We start from the raw sequence: 19,012 nt of genomic DNA on the forward strand, positions 1-19,012 counted from the left end.
GGAAGAGTGGCTGGGCCATAAAAAGCTCTTCTGGCCATTGTTCTGGGAATATCATGACTCCAGTCAAGAAGGTCCTGAGCAAGGCAGTCTGGAGGAGAATGGGGAGGACCTCAGTTATGAGGGAGAAGATTCTCTATTGAGTGGTGTGGGTGCAGACTGGAACAGACGATGGAAGAGCTGGGACTCCATGGACAATTACGGTAAGCACGGGTAGTTTTTGCCAGTGAGAGTTTGGACGCATCCCTATTGCTGCGCAAAAGTGAAGAAAAGTCATAATAATTGACCTGAATTAAACTGTCTTGATATTTTTTTTCCAACTGTGTAATTGGAGACCCTGAGTTTTTTAGTTTTTGTTTTTCTTCAGCCCTGTTATCGGAAGTATCAGTGCTTGTGTTGGGGCTTCTTGGAATGCCGGGGCACGTATGCCTAGCTGATTTCCTCAGCAATGCGGGCCCCAGCCTCCTCTTTAGGTCTTGACATTATGATTTATGCTTTAAGGGTTGCAATCAAGAACTGCTACATAAACATGTCATTTCTGTCGCCACTTCCTGAGACTTTCTCTAGACGCCTATCAGCAGTAAACAGTAAAAGGTGACCCAGTGTTGTGTGTCCTAATACATCACAATATTAGTTGTGGTACGCATGTTATCTCACCACTAGACTGCTTCTTTGTCGGTTAGGCAGATCATTACCTCAAAATGTTTACATACGGGGAAGACTGTAGTGCTGAAATACCATTTTAATGCGATTTTTATCTTTAAAAAGCAGAACTCAACCTATCATCAAGTGCTCTGAACCTTTTCAAAGTATATGGTGAAGAAAAGATCACAGTGAAAGTATTGAATAAGGGATTGCAAGAGGAAACTCAACGCTACGTCTGGTTCACGTTAGTGACAGAGGGCTTGAGCATCAGCTTTGTGTGTCCTTTCTTTGAAGTTGACACCAGCGCTCGGAAAACGTGGCTGTTTGAAACCTGGGCCCGACGCTTGCTAAGAGCAGCATGGGGTCTCTTTGCTGGCTAAACAACTAATATTTGTGTTCAACTAGACAGTAGATTGAAAGAAAGGCCAGCATGCTTGGGCTGACAAAGAAAGCGTCTGCTGTGTTTTCGTCCCATGACTGGCGCTTCGCTGTGATTCACACGGCCTAGCCCTTTGAGTTCTCTCTGGAATTCATGGCAGTTCTCAGGCTTTGGAATTAAAGTGTTTTTTGCCTTTGTTTTGTCTGTCATTTCCATTTTTCCACACCAAATTTATATTCACTGCCCGAGGAAATTGTTAAAGCATTCAGTCACTCGTTTATGTGTAAGACATTTTAAAAATTGGCAAACATCAAACTGCTGGGAAGTATAATATTGTACTCAAAGTTGTTTTAGGTAATTTTTCTGCCTCTAGGAGGCACCAATTAATGAATGAAATAATGACTAGTAGTGGTAGTGTTTAACCCTAACTCATGAGTGTTTGTGTTTGTTTTTTATATTGGTGCATATGCATGAAAATTATTAATGTCATTCTTCTTTGTGTTTATTTAGTAGAAAACATGTGGTATACCTGTCTTGATTATACTTAACTAGACTTTTTAACATTTTAGATCTGTCAGCCCTGCTTACTATACTAATACTAGTATAAGAAGGGCTAGCAGAAAGTTTGAACTGAACAGAAAAGCACATATAAGCTCTCATTGGGTTGTTAAACTAAAACTTTGGAGTTTAACTTATGCTGCAATGGCTTTAAAACCAGAATTTACATTTATCCTTTAACCAGCTTTATTTCACAAGGGCATTTTTCGTCTCCATTTGTCATTGACTTGCAGGGGGATCCTCTATTGAGGTTGTGTTCCACCATGTTCTGTCAGCTTCATTAGAGAGAAAGTGCATTGGTGGTGTGTGGTCAAATCCAACAACCAGTCAAAAAAGAAGCAATTGCAGCAAGCTCGCTGCGGTCGTGTGAGCAGGAGAGCCTCTGAGGATGTGGGTACGAAACCGAACCGGCTTCTCTCTGTTGCCCCAATGGATCCCCTGCTCTAAAATAGACCTAATGAGTGTACCCAGAGTAGGAGTGTGTTGTGTACAAACAAGCCTGAATGGGAAACAGAGAAGGGCAAATGAGCCACATTATTAATGATGTGGTCTTCTCTAGAGGCGTACAGTAATGAAGCGCTTTTCTGCAATTATGGTGAGCCACAGAATTACAGGCAGGCCATGTTCGGCAACAGCTCTGTAGAATGTTATAGCTTTAGGTCGTTTTTTCCTCTCCACTGCCCTTATGAAAAGTATTTACCACAGTTTTACTGTAGTAACTTATTACAGCGCCTGTGCATTTTAGTTGAAACAAAGTTCTATGATAGCAAATATAAGTCTATTCAGTGTGTGTGGTCTCGATCGCTTGTGTTGCTCTCATTGGAAATGAATGATGGATGTCTGGTCACTTTGTCACCGCAAACCAGTGACATTGTGTGACACAACACAGTATCGAAACATCATATGATGTTTAATATGCAGTTTTGTGCAGATTTTACACTGTACAGGGCTACCAAGCTCAATTCCGCTAAAAATAAATAAAGTTGGTATTTCTTATTTTAAGCATAAATCTAACAAAATGTAGTGCCGTTTATCCTTAAACCGGGGGGATTAAACTAAACTTTTTTTTAGATGTATTTTCTAGAAAAAAAAAAGTCTCATCTTACACAATTCTGTTTCTAAAATTGCAAATTGTAGAAAATATTAGATTTTTTTATGGGAAAACACCTAATAAATACCAATTAAATTAAAGTATTCAAGAATTTTGAATTCTGAGAAAGTTATTCAAACAATTTGCAAGAACCTGCATAAGTGGGTATGTCATCAGTGTTTTCTTTGCTGTGACAGTATGAGTGGGTGTCTTCATCATCAGAATGTGGACTCTGAATCAGCAACAACACCTGGTAACCAACAACAATGCAGCCAAAATACATTAGCGAGGAAACAGTGCTCTTATTTCTCTCCAAATCTTCTCTCTCTCCATCACTACCACCATGGATTGCTCTGAAACTTTAATCTCTTTAGCATGGTGGTGGAAAGAGAGCATTGTTGGAAAGCATCTAAGCTATTAGGCCTTGCCTTCCTGCTGAAGTGTTTGTATTGGCTCAGTTCTCACAGCTGTAAGTGGCCGACTTTGCCTCTGACATATTTATTACCAAAAAAAGCAAGCCTGGCCTGCCAGGAGGGCCCACATTTTGTTCATTAGAGAGATTATATTTTACAGAGAAATACGCAATATTAATTTAGTTGAGCATCATTAGCTTTCTTATGCAAACAACAGAGAGATGCACTTACCATCTTGGTTGTTTTTGGATTTATTTCTTTGTCAATCCCAGTATGTTGGATGTTACACAGAGTTCAGATGCAAGCAGACTGAATTTAAAGGTGTAATTTTAGTTGAAGATTTCACTTTCAGGAGCTTGTTATGTTGAGTAAGAAATTCCTTTACCATTAATCCCAACTCATTTGTGGTTTGACCTGCATTGCATACCATTCCCAGATGCTGTGTTACGAATTCGTTAGTTTCAATTTATACTGTAGAAAAGGTCATCCTTTTTTGTCACAGATTTCCTACACTCATTATTTTTTTCATCTACAGAATATGAGGAGGAAGAATGGAGCGACTGGTCACCATGCAGTGTCACCTGTGGACACGGGAATCAAAAGAGGATTCGTTCATGTGGCTATGCCTGCACTGCCACAGAATCACGGACATGTGATTTAGAGCGTTGTCCTGGTGAGACTGTCAGTGCTGTCACTTATAGGCCTTTGCAATCCCACAGTGCACTTCACTACTCACTATTGATCTTGATCTTAATTCCATCCGGCTCCTAATTATGCTGATAGTGATGGAAAACTTCACTAATGCCTCTCATTCATCTCTGTCAGGCATGCAGAAGTCGAACAAACACCAGAAACACCAGACTCGTGTTTGAAAAGGAGTAGTTTGGCCTTCTGTGTGTGTACTGTATACACTATGAAACTGCTCTTTGAGAGCAGCAGGCGTTTACTTGGCTTCAGTATGACAGCTCAATGAGGGCTTTCAGTTTAAAAGCCCCTGATACAGGGCGGTCCACAACCTGCCATGCACAAACGGGCATTACACACAAAATCAGTTCACTTACAAACTCAAATACGCTATGTGAGGCTCTACAGTGCTAAATCTACATAAACACCATAGAACAATCAATTTTAACATTTCCAGCTCCTGAAAAAAACACAACTATAATAGGAGTTATATAATATAATATAATAGGAGGTAATAGGAGAAATATTTTTTAGAAGCCATCTAAAATACTTTCAAACGCCTTCTGAAATAAATTGGTCAATGAAAAAACATCTATTTGCTATAATGAAATATTTGCGATGTAATATACACTGCTATTTTTTATAAAAAAACATGCTTTTTTTTCAGACAGATGGTGTAGTTTTGAGAAGGGGATGAAAAATCAGACTTTAGCCCCCTTGATCTGGACCAGGTTAAACTCGTTATTGTTGCTGGCAGACCAGCTTAACTAGTGTAGCCATAGTGGCATAGGCGGAGTGTGAAACAACTCCTGGGTAAGGCTAAAAGTAGCCTAAAGTTTGTGTAATCTATTAACTATATGCACATCATAAACCCTTCTTTTTAGGCAAGTACCAGATATGGGTGTCATGTCATAAAATATTTTTAATACGACTGAATTTGTATTTGACATGATCACAGTTTAATAGAAAAACATTTTAAGTTGCTAATTATAACGCTTTCATTTCCACAGTTATTCTAACAGTGAATCAATTATATACAGAAAGCGAGCAAAGAACATTTACATTATCAAAGAACATTACATTATGACTTAAGACTAGCTCGAGTTTAAGCACTAAAAACACTAAAACACTCCCGTTATGATCAGTGAAGTTGTCGACACTGTATAATGAATGAATCTCTTATGCTGTATGTATATCTGTACTTTGTTGTTTATGATGAGAGAATTCACAAGAGTGCAGGATTCAGTCAGTGAGCGCACGTGCACTGAACAAAATGTTTCACCGATGACTAATCTGAATGCCTCTAATTGGCCATTGTGTTCATAAGCTCAACAGAATCGTGTTTGATTGGTTATAATCCGCAACGCTGTAAACATGTAAAAAGAAATATCCCGAATGAACATATCTAAATTTAATGCCGCAATCAACATTTTCCATTTCATTTTCACTTTCTTCGCAACAGCCCGTTAATTTCAGACCCATGGCCAGGGCAAGGCTAAGCCTGGCCCAGCCTTACACACGCTCTGCCTATGCATGGTGGATAACCAGCATGAAAGTCAGTAAATTTCAGTGAATTGTGCTTACTTTTGCTAGCTAAACTGGTCTTGATTTTTGGTTTATTTTTGGCAGAGATTTTTATTTTCAGGAGGGTTGTTAAGATCATATTGTGTTTTTATTTAAAATTTCATGTTGATTTTAAATATCTTCTCTATTACATCTACAGATGACATAATTCCTGTGACAGAGCCTACTCCTCATGAAGTGGCAAACAGCACAGAACTTTTTGGCACAGGTTGGTTGGTTTTGTTTGTGTATTTCTGTGGTGTGGTCATTCAGCAATTCAGTATTCTGGTGGTACCATAGTACTTTTTAAATGTGGTTAGGGTGACCATACGTCCTCTTTTTCCAGACATGTTCTAGTTGGGAGTTCTAAATTGCCAAAAATTACTCTGAAGTCTTCACACAGTATGTGTACCCATATTTGCATTGTTCTTTGTAGATCCCACCTTCTTGCCCACCACGATTGGTCAATTATGTATAATACCTGCACACTATTGGTCAAACTACCTTTCAGTCATTTTTCAGCAAGTATGAAAACAAGAGAAAAAAAAACCCCAAAACCTGAACATTTTCAGTATTTCAGGAAAAAAAAGAAGAAGATGGTATTTGCATAACACATGTCCAAAAACCCATTACAGTGCCAGGTTACACTGTTCAAAAACTGTTAGTACCAAGGTAATTTTCGATACTTTTTTGTTAGTGTAACTATTGCCAATTATATAACTAGTATTTTTGCTATCTGCAACATACTGCACTACTGAATCTCTTAATGGAGGCTTCAGTTAATTGCCTTTCAAGCTTCTAGTGTGTTCTTTTATTAGTTGAAACCTTTATAGATTTGTTGTCTTAGCTTTCATATAACTTAATGTCTAGTTCAAAACCCATTTAATCAGCGTCGTTGTAGAAACTTCTCCTCTGAGACTGCAGCAGGAGGAACTCTGTGGGAGTCTTGTTAGACTGTAAAAGATCTGACGTTCAAATTTTTCACAAATACTCCACAGAGAGTGTTACTGAGACCACAAAATAAAGAGTCCTTTTCCAAAACCCCCGGTGTTTGCTTTGGAGTTTTTTGTTGGTCTCTTACTTTTGGCATTGAATATTGAATGTAATAGCTCTTTTCATTTAACCGCAATAATAATGAAAGTAGTTTAAAAACATAACAGGATAAAGTGTTTTTTTTTTTTATCTCTTTACAATGGAACATAAATGTACATAACAGCTATGTTTCAGCATGACCGCTGTCTGCAGCACATATTTTTTGTATCTTTATGTTTTGGCAGAAGACTGAGACAACCCCCATTGCGTGTTAGGCCATGGTTCTCAATAATTTCTTCTGGCATAATATGAAATATAATATTTTTAAAATATTAACAAAAAGTTATATATAAAAAATATTTTTGACAACGTTAATAAATCGATCTGATTACTCTGTAGATGTTGACAGCTGTGAGAAGTGGCTGAATTGCAAGAACGACTTCCTCGAGAAATACCTACACCAGGTACTGACCGAACTACCCAACTGCCCTTGCATCTACCCATCCGAGGTGGTCTACAGTGCTGTCAACATTTTTGATAGGAAGTTACAAAAGACCTATCGTTGGCGAGACGCCAGCGGCCCAAAGGAGAGGCTGGACATTTACAAGCCCTCCGCAAAGTTCTGCGTTCGCTCGATGCTCTCCTTTGACAGCACCACATTGGCTGCACAGCACTGCTGCTACGATGATCACATGAAGCTCATCACTCGAGGCAAAGGGGCTGGAGCCCCCAACCTTATCAGTACGGAGTTCTCACCGGAACTTCATTACAAAGTGGACGTTCTTCCATGGATCCTATGTAAAGGAGACTGGAGCCGCTTTCATTCGGTTCGGCCTCCCAATAATGGTCTACTGTGTGTTGAGAACCCGCAGGAAGACGTCTACATGAATGAACTAGAGGAGGCCAGGGAGTACTGATCCAGATCATGGATTTCACATCAAATCAACCAGTGTTTGCTTAATTCTGGAGAGTCCTCTAGAGAGATTCATCTGGAGACTAAATCTTAGATACTGTAACAAACTGTTTTGTACAGCTCAATTGCAACAACACTGGTTTAACATGTTGGTCCAAAGCCCAGATTGGAAGATCATGATGCAATTTTCTGACTTCTTTCTTCTGTGATGTTACGTACGTGCTCCAAACAAAGTTCAGCAAGAGTTCTTCAATGGCATTCTCTGGAACAGGTTCGCTGTATTTTCATTGGATACATGTTTGTTTTCCTTAAGTGTCCTCAAATACTCTGCTCCATCATTAAAGGAATTCCAGTAAAGCTGCTAGAATTGTGAGATATTCAAAAATGCAACAGAATGCCTATTTTGTTGTCTTTAGACCTGAAGTTCAATCCTGGCCTCGCTCCAATCCGTGCGAGATCAGTCCAAACAAATCAAACACAAGCCGCACCATTCGCAAACCAATTCAACAAATTTCTGAGAATAGTTCTTCTCTTTAGAGTTTGTATATTGTTACTCCAAATATACACAGACTTTGTGTCATTGGATAGATATTTATACAGGATGATTTGACCTTTGACCTACCTTTTCGCGGAGTGCTGTAGTGGAACAAAATTAGGGAATCTGAGAAGCGATAGGGAACCTTTTTTTGAACTTGCCTTTGAGAAGACATCCCTCAGCTTTGGGAGGCTTGTTTTTTCAAATCTGAAGTATAATTGGATCCCATTCTGTTTTCAACACAACTCAGCTTTGTACTGAATGCAATATGAGACAGCCGCCTGACACCAGTGCGGGGGGCTGTCAGAGCTTGGTTGATGGATTGAAGTCTTCCTGTAAAGGTGAGGTGAAGGTGACACTTGTTGTAAACGAACATATCTTTAAATACAATGGCTCTTTCAATGTCTCAGTTCATCCTTGAGTCCCAAACAAAGCCTAGAGGCTTACATGGGATGAAGTTTGAAGGACCTAAGCCGCCCTTTTCAGCACAAGTGTTGTCATGATCTCTTTGTGAGATGTTGACACGGAATGCTGGTGATTTGATTTCTAAATTCCTGCTGACAGACAACTGTTCCATGTAGCAATAAACAACCACCTTTGATAATATCTTACATTGTGATTTTAAGCACAGTATTGTCCTATGAAAACTCAGTTCAGTCTTTTTACTAGATAAATGAAAAAGAGTACAATATGTTGCATGGATTTGCTGCTGCAGATGCGCATTGAGTGATGTTGAACCTGTAACTAGAAGGTTCTTGGTTTAAATCCCAGGTTAGTTACTGCAAGGTAAAGACTTCTGAGGGTCTTCAATGCAGCTGTGATTCTGAACAAGGTACTTTGATATAAAATCTGCTTGGTTCATCTTAAGATCTACATTCCTCTAGAGTTAAGTTCTAACTCTAAATAAACTTCTAAACTTAAAAAAGATAATCAAGGTATTTGCATTCGCTTGAAAAATACATACAGCTTGCAAGAAACACTAAACTCTGCAGGAGAAGATCTCCAAATGTAGGAACGAGCCAAGTGCACATTAGCATCGCTTATGATCCCTGTCAGACTTGAGCAAAACCGTGGAAAAATTTTAATTGAGATAACAATAAATGCCAGCCATGAAAATGTCATTCAGTCCAGCTGTGAGAACGTTGGAAGCATTCAGATATCCTGCTCTTAGTGATAGTATATTTTCCTTAAATATTACAGGCATGGATTTTATGATCTTTGTAGTATGTGCATTGGTTCTGTCCAACCTATGCTCATTAGAAATACGTGCCTCTTCCTACATTTTTTCAAAACTCTGAAAACATACCTATGCATACAGTTCACTGCAGATTACAGCTGAAATGAACACTGGTGACAGTAAAACAGCAACAACTTTTATTCCTTTTCACACAAATTATGATTTCATGGGCAGATTATCAATTAATAGTGACTTATTTAAGCTTGATTCCTTGCACAATACTATGTCATGACCTAAAAACACTTTTATCATAGAGAATGAATAGTAAATGAATACATTTTGATGTTTGCATCACTTAATCCACTCCTTATGCTTGGCTTTTCTAATGTAGTAAACTTGCTTGGTTGCTCACCTGGTACTGCATTGAACTTGCGATGTACAGTGCTCTGGTACAAGTTCCGAGCAAGCTAAAATGGCATGGTTGCTTCAGAGTACATGTTTTTATTTTACAGTTCAGTTGCTTTTGTTTACACTGTTGGTTAGGTTTTGGGTAAGGTTTAGTGTAGGTGATATGTTGTTTAACCTATATTGCCACTCACCGAACATTTCATTTCCAAACTGCCACAATGTACAACAACCAATGCAATAGAATGTTTCCAGATTTAAATGTATCTGTTTATTGCCACTTAATGGACATTTCACTTTGAAGGTGTTGTGAAACATGTAAGAAGCAATGCAATATTTTGCAGAAATGTCGCCACAGGCATGTATGTCCAGTGAGCCTGGGTTGGTTCTGTCACAAGTAACTCGCAGTGCCTACCAACCTGAGTTTTGACTTTGGCTTTGTGTGTCAATATTTTTGGTGAATAAACCGATGAATGTGGGTATTTGTAAAACTAGGTATAACTAAAATGGAAAATGTTGTACTTTTTTCTAATACTGGTTGTACACATACACTCTTTTCTAAGTACATTTGATGGTAAGATTTCACCTTTCAGAGCTTCAAAAAGAAAGGCACTTTATTTAAATATTGATATTGGAATATATATGTGTATATATAATCATATATTGAATTATACTTGTACAATTTACTGATTTTATAAAAATGTTATTGTAAAGGTATGAATAACAAATGCTGTTGTTTAAGGATATTGTATGCAATGTAAAATTTTGGCATGTCATTTTTAACGGCAGATTTATCATTGTACAGTATTTATTACTTTTGATTTGGTAACTCATTGCTATGAAGTGGATAATCAAATAATTCTATGCACTATATGACTCTGAGTTATTTGTCTTATAGGGGAATTCTGGTCTGTGAAAAGGAGAGTGCCATACTACAAACCGTTTTACTTCTACATCTTTCTTTGTATTAAACACTCTGTGTCCAGATATAATAAATCTAACTTTGATAATGTCATGTGTGCTTAAATTACAGTGTCCTGGGTATAAACATGTTGTTTAGTTGAAGAGATTTCTTTTGAGTATATGAATTTGTTGAAATTAATACCAGGTGAATTCATAAACTCTCAACAGTCCCAAAATATGAGCAACTTTTTTGAGTAAAATATGTTTTAAAAATACTTTATTGTACTGTTTTAACGTTTTTATACCGAACATAATGTTAATTTAAAATCCAGAACTTAAATTTGGTCAACCCACACCCTGCTTAAAAGCCATCTTATTTTTATCAATAATCTCAAAAATCAAGTGTAAAATGGTTGCACATCTCATAAGGTTTTAAATAGCGCAAAAATATGAAGTGTGGACAGCTGTCACAGCAAACGGACACCAGCACCAGTCGTTTTCAATTTGAGCATGATGGGGGTAACCGTAGATTAGTGTTCTCATTTCCCAGGCTGCCTTTAACACATGTGCTGCCTGCTTTTCTCAATTACCAATTAAGAGGAAGAACATTTTGTTTTTGGATGAAAAGAAGCATTAGCTTTAAGTCGAGCTAATGCAAAATGAATTGGACAACTGGTTTAGTATCATGTCTTTATTAGAACTACTCTTAATGTTACATATTAGGTAACAAGATTGAAGCCCTGAAGGGTTTTTGCAGTGATTATCATTGAATAGCAGTCTTGCTATGTAACTGCCGTCTGCTGCACTAATAATCTAATTGCCTTCACATTAAGCATCGCTTGAAATGCTCAGCCAGGACACAACCTGAACCAAGTCCAAGTCAGGTGCTGCAATGGAGGTCAGTAATCTTTCCCCCTCCCCTTCTGTTCTTTGGGAGCCCAATTAGTGGATTTCCTCAGCAGTTTTGTCTTGTCTACCTCAGAAGCATTTTTCTCACTTCATTGACTGATGCCCTTTTCCTCATCCTTCAAAAATGGTTGTCAATAACGATGTTCAGGTTGTCTGTCAAAAGCCTATGTAACAATGTATAACAATTGCTATTACTTTTCTATAAATGATTAGATGATATTCCACTGGATGGTAAAACAAATAAATCCCATAGACTCAGAAGCAACCACCCAGAAGTAGGTATGAGAAGAAATGATTCTGGTTACAATACTTAACAGGTTTCGTTCTTTAACCATTAATGATTCATTACTTTTATGGAATAAATATTTGAGAGAAAAAAATATATATAATACCATTGCTAAATTCTAAGATAATGTCAGTAATAAGTACATGCAGAACAGTTCTTGCAAAAGGAGTGTTTACGCTGACTTTCAATGGTTTTCAGTCTTACTTACAGGTGGCTTCACAAAAAAGAACTGACTCATTAGAGTCATTTGTTCAGGAAATGGTCTTTGACAGATGATGTCACAACCCGCGATAACTGAAGTGCATTATGGGTGAAACCGCCGTTTTGGAGGTATTCTGTGATTGGAGAATTACAGTCTCCACGTTTGCTTTCTTTCATTGCTGAAATGATATGTATGGAAGGATATTCCGAATTATTTTCAAAAGGAATTGCAAATTGCATTTTCAATTGCGTTTTCCATATGTGTACGCATGAATTGTGACATAATCCAAACGCAACTGCAGATCTTGCTTTACCGTTTGAGTTTTCACGAACGCATAGTGAAATGGAAAAGCAAAGTTCATTTACGAGTTATGAGCCATATTTATATATTTATATAGCAATATTTAGTCATATTTATATAGCAATATTAATTTCCAAGTCAGCTTTTTCACTCTCTCTGCGTCGCGCATGCAACCTGCCAAAATGGAAACTCAATTCCTTTAGCGTTTGAATTTCCGATGCCTTCCACGGAAGCCTGTTAATCAGTGTCAGGGGCGGGACTATACTGGGGTGTATTTATATTAGGAAGTGACGTCATTCACAGACGATTGTGCCGAATGCTGTAAACAATGGAGGTGATCGGTAAAGGCACCGCTAAATGCAGCTGCCCGAACAGACAGTGCAACCCAGGTCTCCTTATATTCTTGGCACCTTACACAATAAATTATTCCGTCGTTGTTACCCCAAATGCAGCGATTATCCCTTGCTGACAGCAGGAGCCACAACCGTACACACACTAGGTCAATATTCACCATTAACCAAACGCTTTTCACCTGTCTCAAGATTTGATTGATGCACGTAAGCAAACAGAACAGTGCAAATCTACACTTATTTACCTATTTTCCACCTTACCTTATATTTTATTCCCCTCTTTTAATTAGTTATGGAGCGCATGTCCAGTGGCGTCACGCCTGCCACAAGATCTGTTGTGTAGCCTACTTTTATCAAACAAATGCAAAATGAGTGTTTAGACAGACAGGTGGCTTCACAAAAAGAAATACTTATTAGAGTAATTCATTCAGGAATCAGACTTCACTTGTCATGCTCTGTTTTTGATTCACTAAAATTAACTGACTCATTGAAATCTTTTGTTCGGGAGTCAGACCACACTGGTTGAGCTGAATGTTTGTCACTAAAAAACAAACAAACAATTGGTCTCAATGACTCATGACATGATGTGAGTCATTTGAAGAGCACAGTCGACACCAGATTCAGTTGCAGTGTTTGCGGCACCTTTAAATGTAAGACAGGAAACCCTGTCGGAGTTTAATATGATATTCCGTCCACAATGTGGACTCCACATTGGTGGAAAAATGTGCATGTGAGGCCATTAATTGAACTGAATGTCATCTGGTTCTGGTAATTTTTGTAATCTGAGATCCAATTGTAAATGTGTTCTACCAACAACACCTTCACATATTCTTGAGAAAACTATATAATCTAATTTATTCATTAGTTGCTTGTGAAAAAAAAAAAAAACTTTTACAGGAAAAAATAAGTCAGAATTGCTTTAAAACATTTACAAAAAGCAATAAGCCATCAGTTAGAGTTAGTGGAAAGTGTTTTATTGTATGTGTAATATTTTCAGTTAAATACTAAAAAGGCATTTGAAACCCTTTGAAGTGAACATGGCACCCTCTGGACCTCCCACTGCTCTCGTCGTAATGTTTCTTTTCTATCATGTGGAAATAACAAGCAGAAATTACACTCGCTATAGAGTTAAAACAGAATATTTATTAGAGGTCAGCCCTCCATGGATGGCTCCCACGGTGAACTCAAAGCTTGGTGGCTTGAAACTGGGTGCAGGGAGTCAGGCAAAGATAACTGTACCTGTATTTGGGGTTATTTGCATAGAAAACACCCCCCTCCCGGAGAACCCCAGGAGGCCAGAGGGATGCCTGCTCTTTGTCCCTCACAACGAGAGGAAACAAAAATAAATAGAGGAGTGAATGGTCACAGGACATTGCTCAAACATAAAGACCATGCTCTAAAGACAGACAACCAAATTGGGTTATTTCATGTACGACTATGGCCTTTGCTCTTGCCCATACATTATGAATAATTAGGAAGTCTATTTCCAAGCATATGTCTTCTCAATGTACTGCAAACCATTCATTTTTCAAAGATTTAAAAAAAATACTTACTACAAGTCAAAAGTTTGGAATAATTAAGTTTATAATGTAACACAAGAGTTATATTTCAAATAAATGTGGTTCTTTTTAACTTTATCAAAGAATCCTGAAAAAATACTTAATGGTTTCCACAAACATATAAAGCAGCTATATATATATATATATATAAATATATATATATAAAATCTTTGATCTATAATCTTTGAATTTTTTTCAGTCACTGAACCTTAAATCTAGAGCCTCCAGTTCTTGTTTTTGCATATATTGCATATATTGTTTGTGATTAATGTAACAAAATTAGTGTGAGGTTTTCTGGTTTATGATGACGTTCATGTCAATGAAAACTGTAGTACATGCTGCTGAATGTCAGGGCAAAAGCATCACTGCAAGCATTGGTGAATGAGAGCAACATTTGAGAGGGGCTTGTTTTACAACCACTTTTGGGGCTATAAATAAGGGAGAGAGAGATCCAAAACAGACCTGAGAAAAGTGAGTCCATATGGGTGCTGGTGGAATGGACCGTGATGAGCCAAGATCAAAGCCTCCTGCTCTGACTGAGTACAGCTCGCGGCACAAACCATGTACTGCTAGCTAATAGAGAAGTCTGTGTTCTGCTATTGCTTGATTCTGTCCCACTTTATTATAAAGGAATATGTTAAATTCCTATTTCTAGCTTCTAAGACTTAATGTGTTATCAGAGTGTGTCATAAGTAAACACATCCAGTGTTCATTGGATAGGCAAGAGTATTTTTGTTATAGTTACATCAGTTTAGCGGCCCTAAAATTATGCATGCATCACTATAACTATTGCTAATTTACTATTTAAACAGACTCCAAATCCTTTCACCTGGAGGACGATAACATATACATTTAGTCATTTAGCAGACGCTTTTATCCAATAGGAAAACAGGAATATATAATATATATCAGGAAATGTTTCACAGGTAAACATCTCCATTGTCTATTGCTAGTAGTGTAGCGATTTATGAAGCACTGAAGTCACTTTCAAACCAAGCAGCTTTCTATTGTTCAACGCAGTGAATCCATGTGACCACCTTGAACTAGTTACGAAATCTATGTGAAAATCATTCGCGCGGAATTCCCGATTGTGTGGGTGGATCCAAAGTCCCTTTCAAGGAAAGTCTGTTCACTTGGCGGCCATATTTGCAACGCCTCTGGGCAGCTATTTCGGGCATCCAAGTCTTATCTAAATGAATGAAGGAATCCTGAAATCTCAAAAACTGCCTTCTGAACTCAGTTAAATTGCATATTTCAAATCAGCAACAAAATCTGAAATGAACTGCCCCATGAATGTTGTTGCTTATGCTCAAATAGCATTTAAAAAGCTTATTTTTCAGGCTAGACCAACCAATGCACAAGTGCAGTCATAAGCGCGAGTCTCAGGTTTCTATGGGAACTGGAGCTTCTAACAGCAGTTGCAGTGACGCAATGACTTTACCAATCAGCGATTGGCTCTTTCATTTAGAAGGCGGGACATACTCCGCTATATTGCGCGTTGCAGTTTCTTCCATTCATAAGTAATAGGAGTGAATGTCTCGGGTTGGTTTCGAGAGGGAACTCCACACTGCGTCCCCTAGGGGGACACTTTGGGGAACAAAATACTCACTATGCCATGCCCCATGCCTGTCCACCTGGTGAGAGAGCACAAAATACACTGATTTTTTGCATACACCGATTTAAAGGGGGGCACTCCAATGATGCTTCTGACAGCTAAAATATCTTTAAGGAAATAGGGAACCCAACCAACACTAATATAAGGAGGGACATCCCATTCAGCCAATTTGGGAACACAACTACAACTGTCCTCAAACAGCTATGTTCCTATAGACAATGGGCTATATACTTGAAACCATAATGCAGGGGAGACAGCCCAAAGCATGTGGGATTCAGGGGGACCGCCTGCTTGAGAATACCCTGAAATCAGAAGAAGCATCCTAGCATATAAAAAGGAACCTCAGGGGGACAGCCTACTTAAAAGCCCTAGAAAGTGGGGAGGCAGCCCAACCCTGCTACCATGTAGGGAAAAAGCTCTCGACTCAGGGGGAGATCTTATCAAAGGAAACCAGCCTCAACCTGTACATCTTTGACAAATAATTTGGTAATAATAGGGAGACTTTATGAGAGCTCGATCCAAGGAACCTGTACATGCGGACTGAACAGAGGAGCAAGGAACCCTGCTTCAATATTCACATACTCTCGTGAGGGACATCTCGCTCCATCTGGGCAGCTAGTCAAAGGGAACTGTCCTCAGACAGTTATCAACTCTGATGATGTTACAGGTGGGCCACCGAAAATATGCTGGAGACAGCCCAACCTGAGAAGCTGCTAAGAAGAGAGCAAAGAAGCTAACCCAAAATCACTGGGGAGGGGCATCTTGCTTCAATTTTCATAAAAAGGGGTAGCCATCAAAGGAAACTGTTCTCAATCAAGTACATCTCTGATAGACATCTGCTTAGGAGGCACACACTAACTGAAATGTTTCCTACATGTACGTAAACAAATGGCTCCTGAAGACAAAAGAAGTTTATTATGTGCATTACAGCCACCCTTGTATACTTCCGGGCGCTCTGCTAATGACATTACGGGCTGTGCGGGCCAATGATTTGGAGTGTTTTCACACGTGCTTCAGACACCGGTCATGCTGATGGCATCCCTCAAAGTGTCCCCTAGAGGACGCAGTGTGGATCTGTCTATCTGCTTTGTTAATAAATATTAATCTGACACATAATTCACACAAAACGAGACAGAATACACATCTGTTGAGCAGAAAATGACCAGCCACAGTCAATCAACTTTCATAGCCTTATACACTAGTTTGCTGGGTGTGAAATGTTCCAGCCATTAGCACATTGCTGTTTGTTTGCATTACAGCCACTTCCCAGAACTGATATAATTTATTCCCTGGCATGCTGGGTAGGTTCCAAGAGCGCTCTGAGTCTGAAACTTCAGATAATATGAATGACATATGCCTGAAAGCTTTGCTCTGTTACATCCACCGAACGTCGCTGCATGAAAAGTCTGTGAAAACAGACCACCAAATTTGTGACACGGAGCATTAAAGAAACAGCAACACAAGCCACATTTAACATCTGATGTGAAGAGAGCCTGAGCAATGGTGCGTCATTGCTAATTCATCACCAATTCGCTTTGAAAAGGGTCGATCGAAATATGATTTGAGAGAACTGCATGTTGGTGGACATCTGTATGGTGGCATTAAGCACATTACTAATTCAACACATTACTAATTCAGAGGGATCCGGGGCTAAATGGACAAGGAAATGCAGCCAAACATATGTAGACCACATTGGCGTCCTTGGAAAAGATGAGGAATCATCAGCAGATGTGTAGACCATTGAGGGAAAGTGAATAAAGGGAAAACAGTGGGGTTAATTGCATCAAGATTCGTTATATGTCATATGTCATAAAGAACGTCCAATTCAAGCTAGAAACTTGTAATGTTTAGCAATCTAATGTTTAGATAATACTTTAATACTGTAGGCTCTCTGTGTTAAATGCACGTTAGAATTATATTAAATAATGAAAACTAAGAATTTGACTTTTCAAAATTAGGTCTTCCTTAATTTGGTCTCCCACCTGTTTGTGCGACATTTCTTTTTTTTTTTTTTTCAGAGCCGTTAGCTTACAGCTCTTGAGAAATGGGAAGAGGTCTTTTTCAATCAAACAGAAAGCTTACTCATGAGAACACGGCATTGCGCTGTGGTTTCTAAGGTATTCTGGGAGGTTTCTAGGGCATATCAAGGTGATAGAATGTTCCAAGTGGTTGCCGGGGCGTTACTAGTGATTGCTAACTATTCTGGGTAGTTCCAAATCCAGGTGTTTGCTAGGGGGTTCTGGATGGTTTGTGGGGGTTGCTATGTGGTTGCTAAGATGCTCATGGTGGTTGCTAGGGTGTTCTGGGTGGTAGCCATGTAGTTGAGCAATAATAATAATGTTTTCCTTAAGGTAAAAGTTTGGTTATAACACATTTCAGCCTATCAAGGATTATGGCAGATGTGTTTATCACAATTTATAACTTTTATGGTCAGCCTGTATCTTTGCCAGCTATGCAATGTTAACCTGCTGTTAACTTGGGGGAGGGGTTTGGTCCGAGCCCTAAATCGAGTGTTGGGGCAGTAGCCACGTTGTGCTCCAGGTCTCTGGAGGGGGCAGGTCCTCAGGAAGGCCCCAAGCTGTGAGTAAACAGCTGTATGTAGGATCGCCTGGGGGTCTAGAGCCAGCCACAGACACTTACTCCCACTTACTGACCCGTTTGTGTCAGTCACCCCAGTCCTATTAATAGACTACAGCCATACACACAGTTCTGAATTGAAAAACGTTAGGCACGACAACAATGGACCTTCATCAGATTTGTGTTTCATGGTCTGGTAGATCACACTACTGTTCAAAAGACTGGGGTCAGTAAGATTTCATTTTATTTTTTAAAGAAATTAATAATTTTATTCAGCAAGGATGCAACAAAAGTGACAAAGACATGGCCTGATGAATGGATGAATGTACAAAATGATGTGCCCACTGTGATGAGCAGTGACACATGGCAGTGAGAAACGCTCCAGCGCCTCTCCAGAACTGCAGGATCTGGGTCTGTGGTGATCAACCTTTTGATAAGAGGACAGAGAGCTTTCTAGAGGAGAGCACTCACTAGTGTCCCATTAATTGACCATAATTACCAGGAAGACAGAGTGACTAATGTGAGATTTGAAATGGGTTCATGTTGAGGTGACATGGTTGTTCTGATTTGAGATGGCTCGAAGCAACCCACTGTACATCCTACAGCCACATGGCCCATCCTTTATAAGGGGGGCAGTAGTCAAACCTTTCAACATTTGCTGATTTTACATCATATGTAATAATCTTTGTGTCATTGTCTGGAAAATGTATTCCATACAGAAGGCAGCTCAGTTTTCAGTCATGAAGTTTTCCACTTCAGTTGTCATTTGATCTAATGTGATCCATAAGGAAAATAAATACCATTTTTAAACGTGATGACAGGATTTTTTTTTTAAATGTACACTCTAAATCTTCTTGACAAGGGGAAGGATGATCAGAAGCACCATATGGGTGGCAGACTATTATTAATATTTAATTCCC

At 38.8% G+C, this 19,012-nt stretch overlaps 1 protein-coding gene across 1 annotated transcript in view; it reads left to right on the top strand.

Moving 5' to 3' along the window:
* LOC107680790 (isthmin-2-like) overlaps window positions 1–7,307 on the top strand; it is a 21,030-nt gene extending 13,723 nt beyond the window's left edge. Inside the window, exons 4-7 of the mRNA XM_016476837.1 lie at window positions 1–200; window positions 3,618–3,755; window positions 5,490–5,558; window positions 6,761–7,307. The exon at window positions 1–200 is cut by the window's left edge and continues 20 nt beyond it. Of these exons, the coding sequence (XP_016332323.1) occupies window positions 1–200; window positions 3,618–3,755; window positions 5,490–5,558; window positions 6,761–7,278 (925 nt within the window). The 3' untranslated portion in view covers window positions 7,279–7,307. The remainder of the gene's footprint in view (window positions 201–3,617; window positions 3,756–5,489; window positions 5,559–6,760) is intronic.
* Window positions 7,308–19,012: the final 11,705 nt, after the last annotated feature.

The sequence above is a fragment of the Sinocyclocheilus anshuiensis genome, unplaced genomic scaffold (genome assembly GCF_001515605.1).
Source record: "Sinocyclocheilus anshuiensis isolate Anshui unplaced genomic scaffold, SAMN03320099.WGS_v1.1 scaffold869, whole genome shotgun sequence".
In the NCBI taxonomy this organism is placed as follows: Eukaryota; Metazoa; Chordata; class Actinopteri; order Cypriniformes; family Cyprinidae; genus Sinocyclocheilus; species Sinocyclocheilus anshuiensis.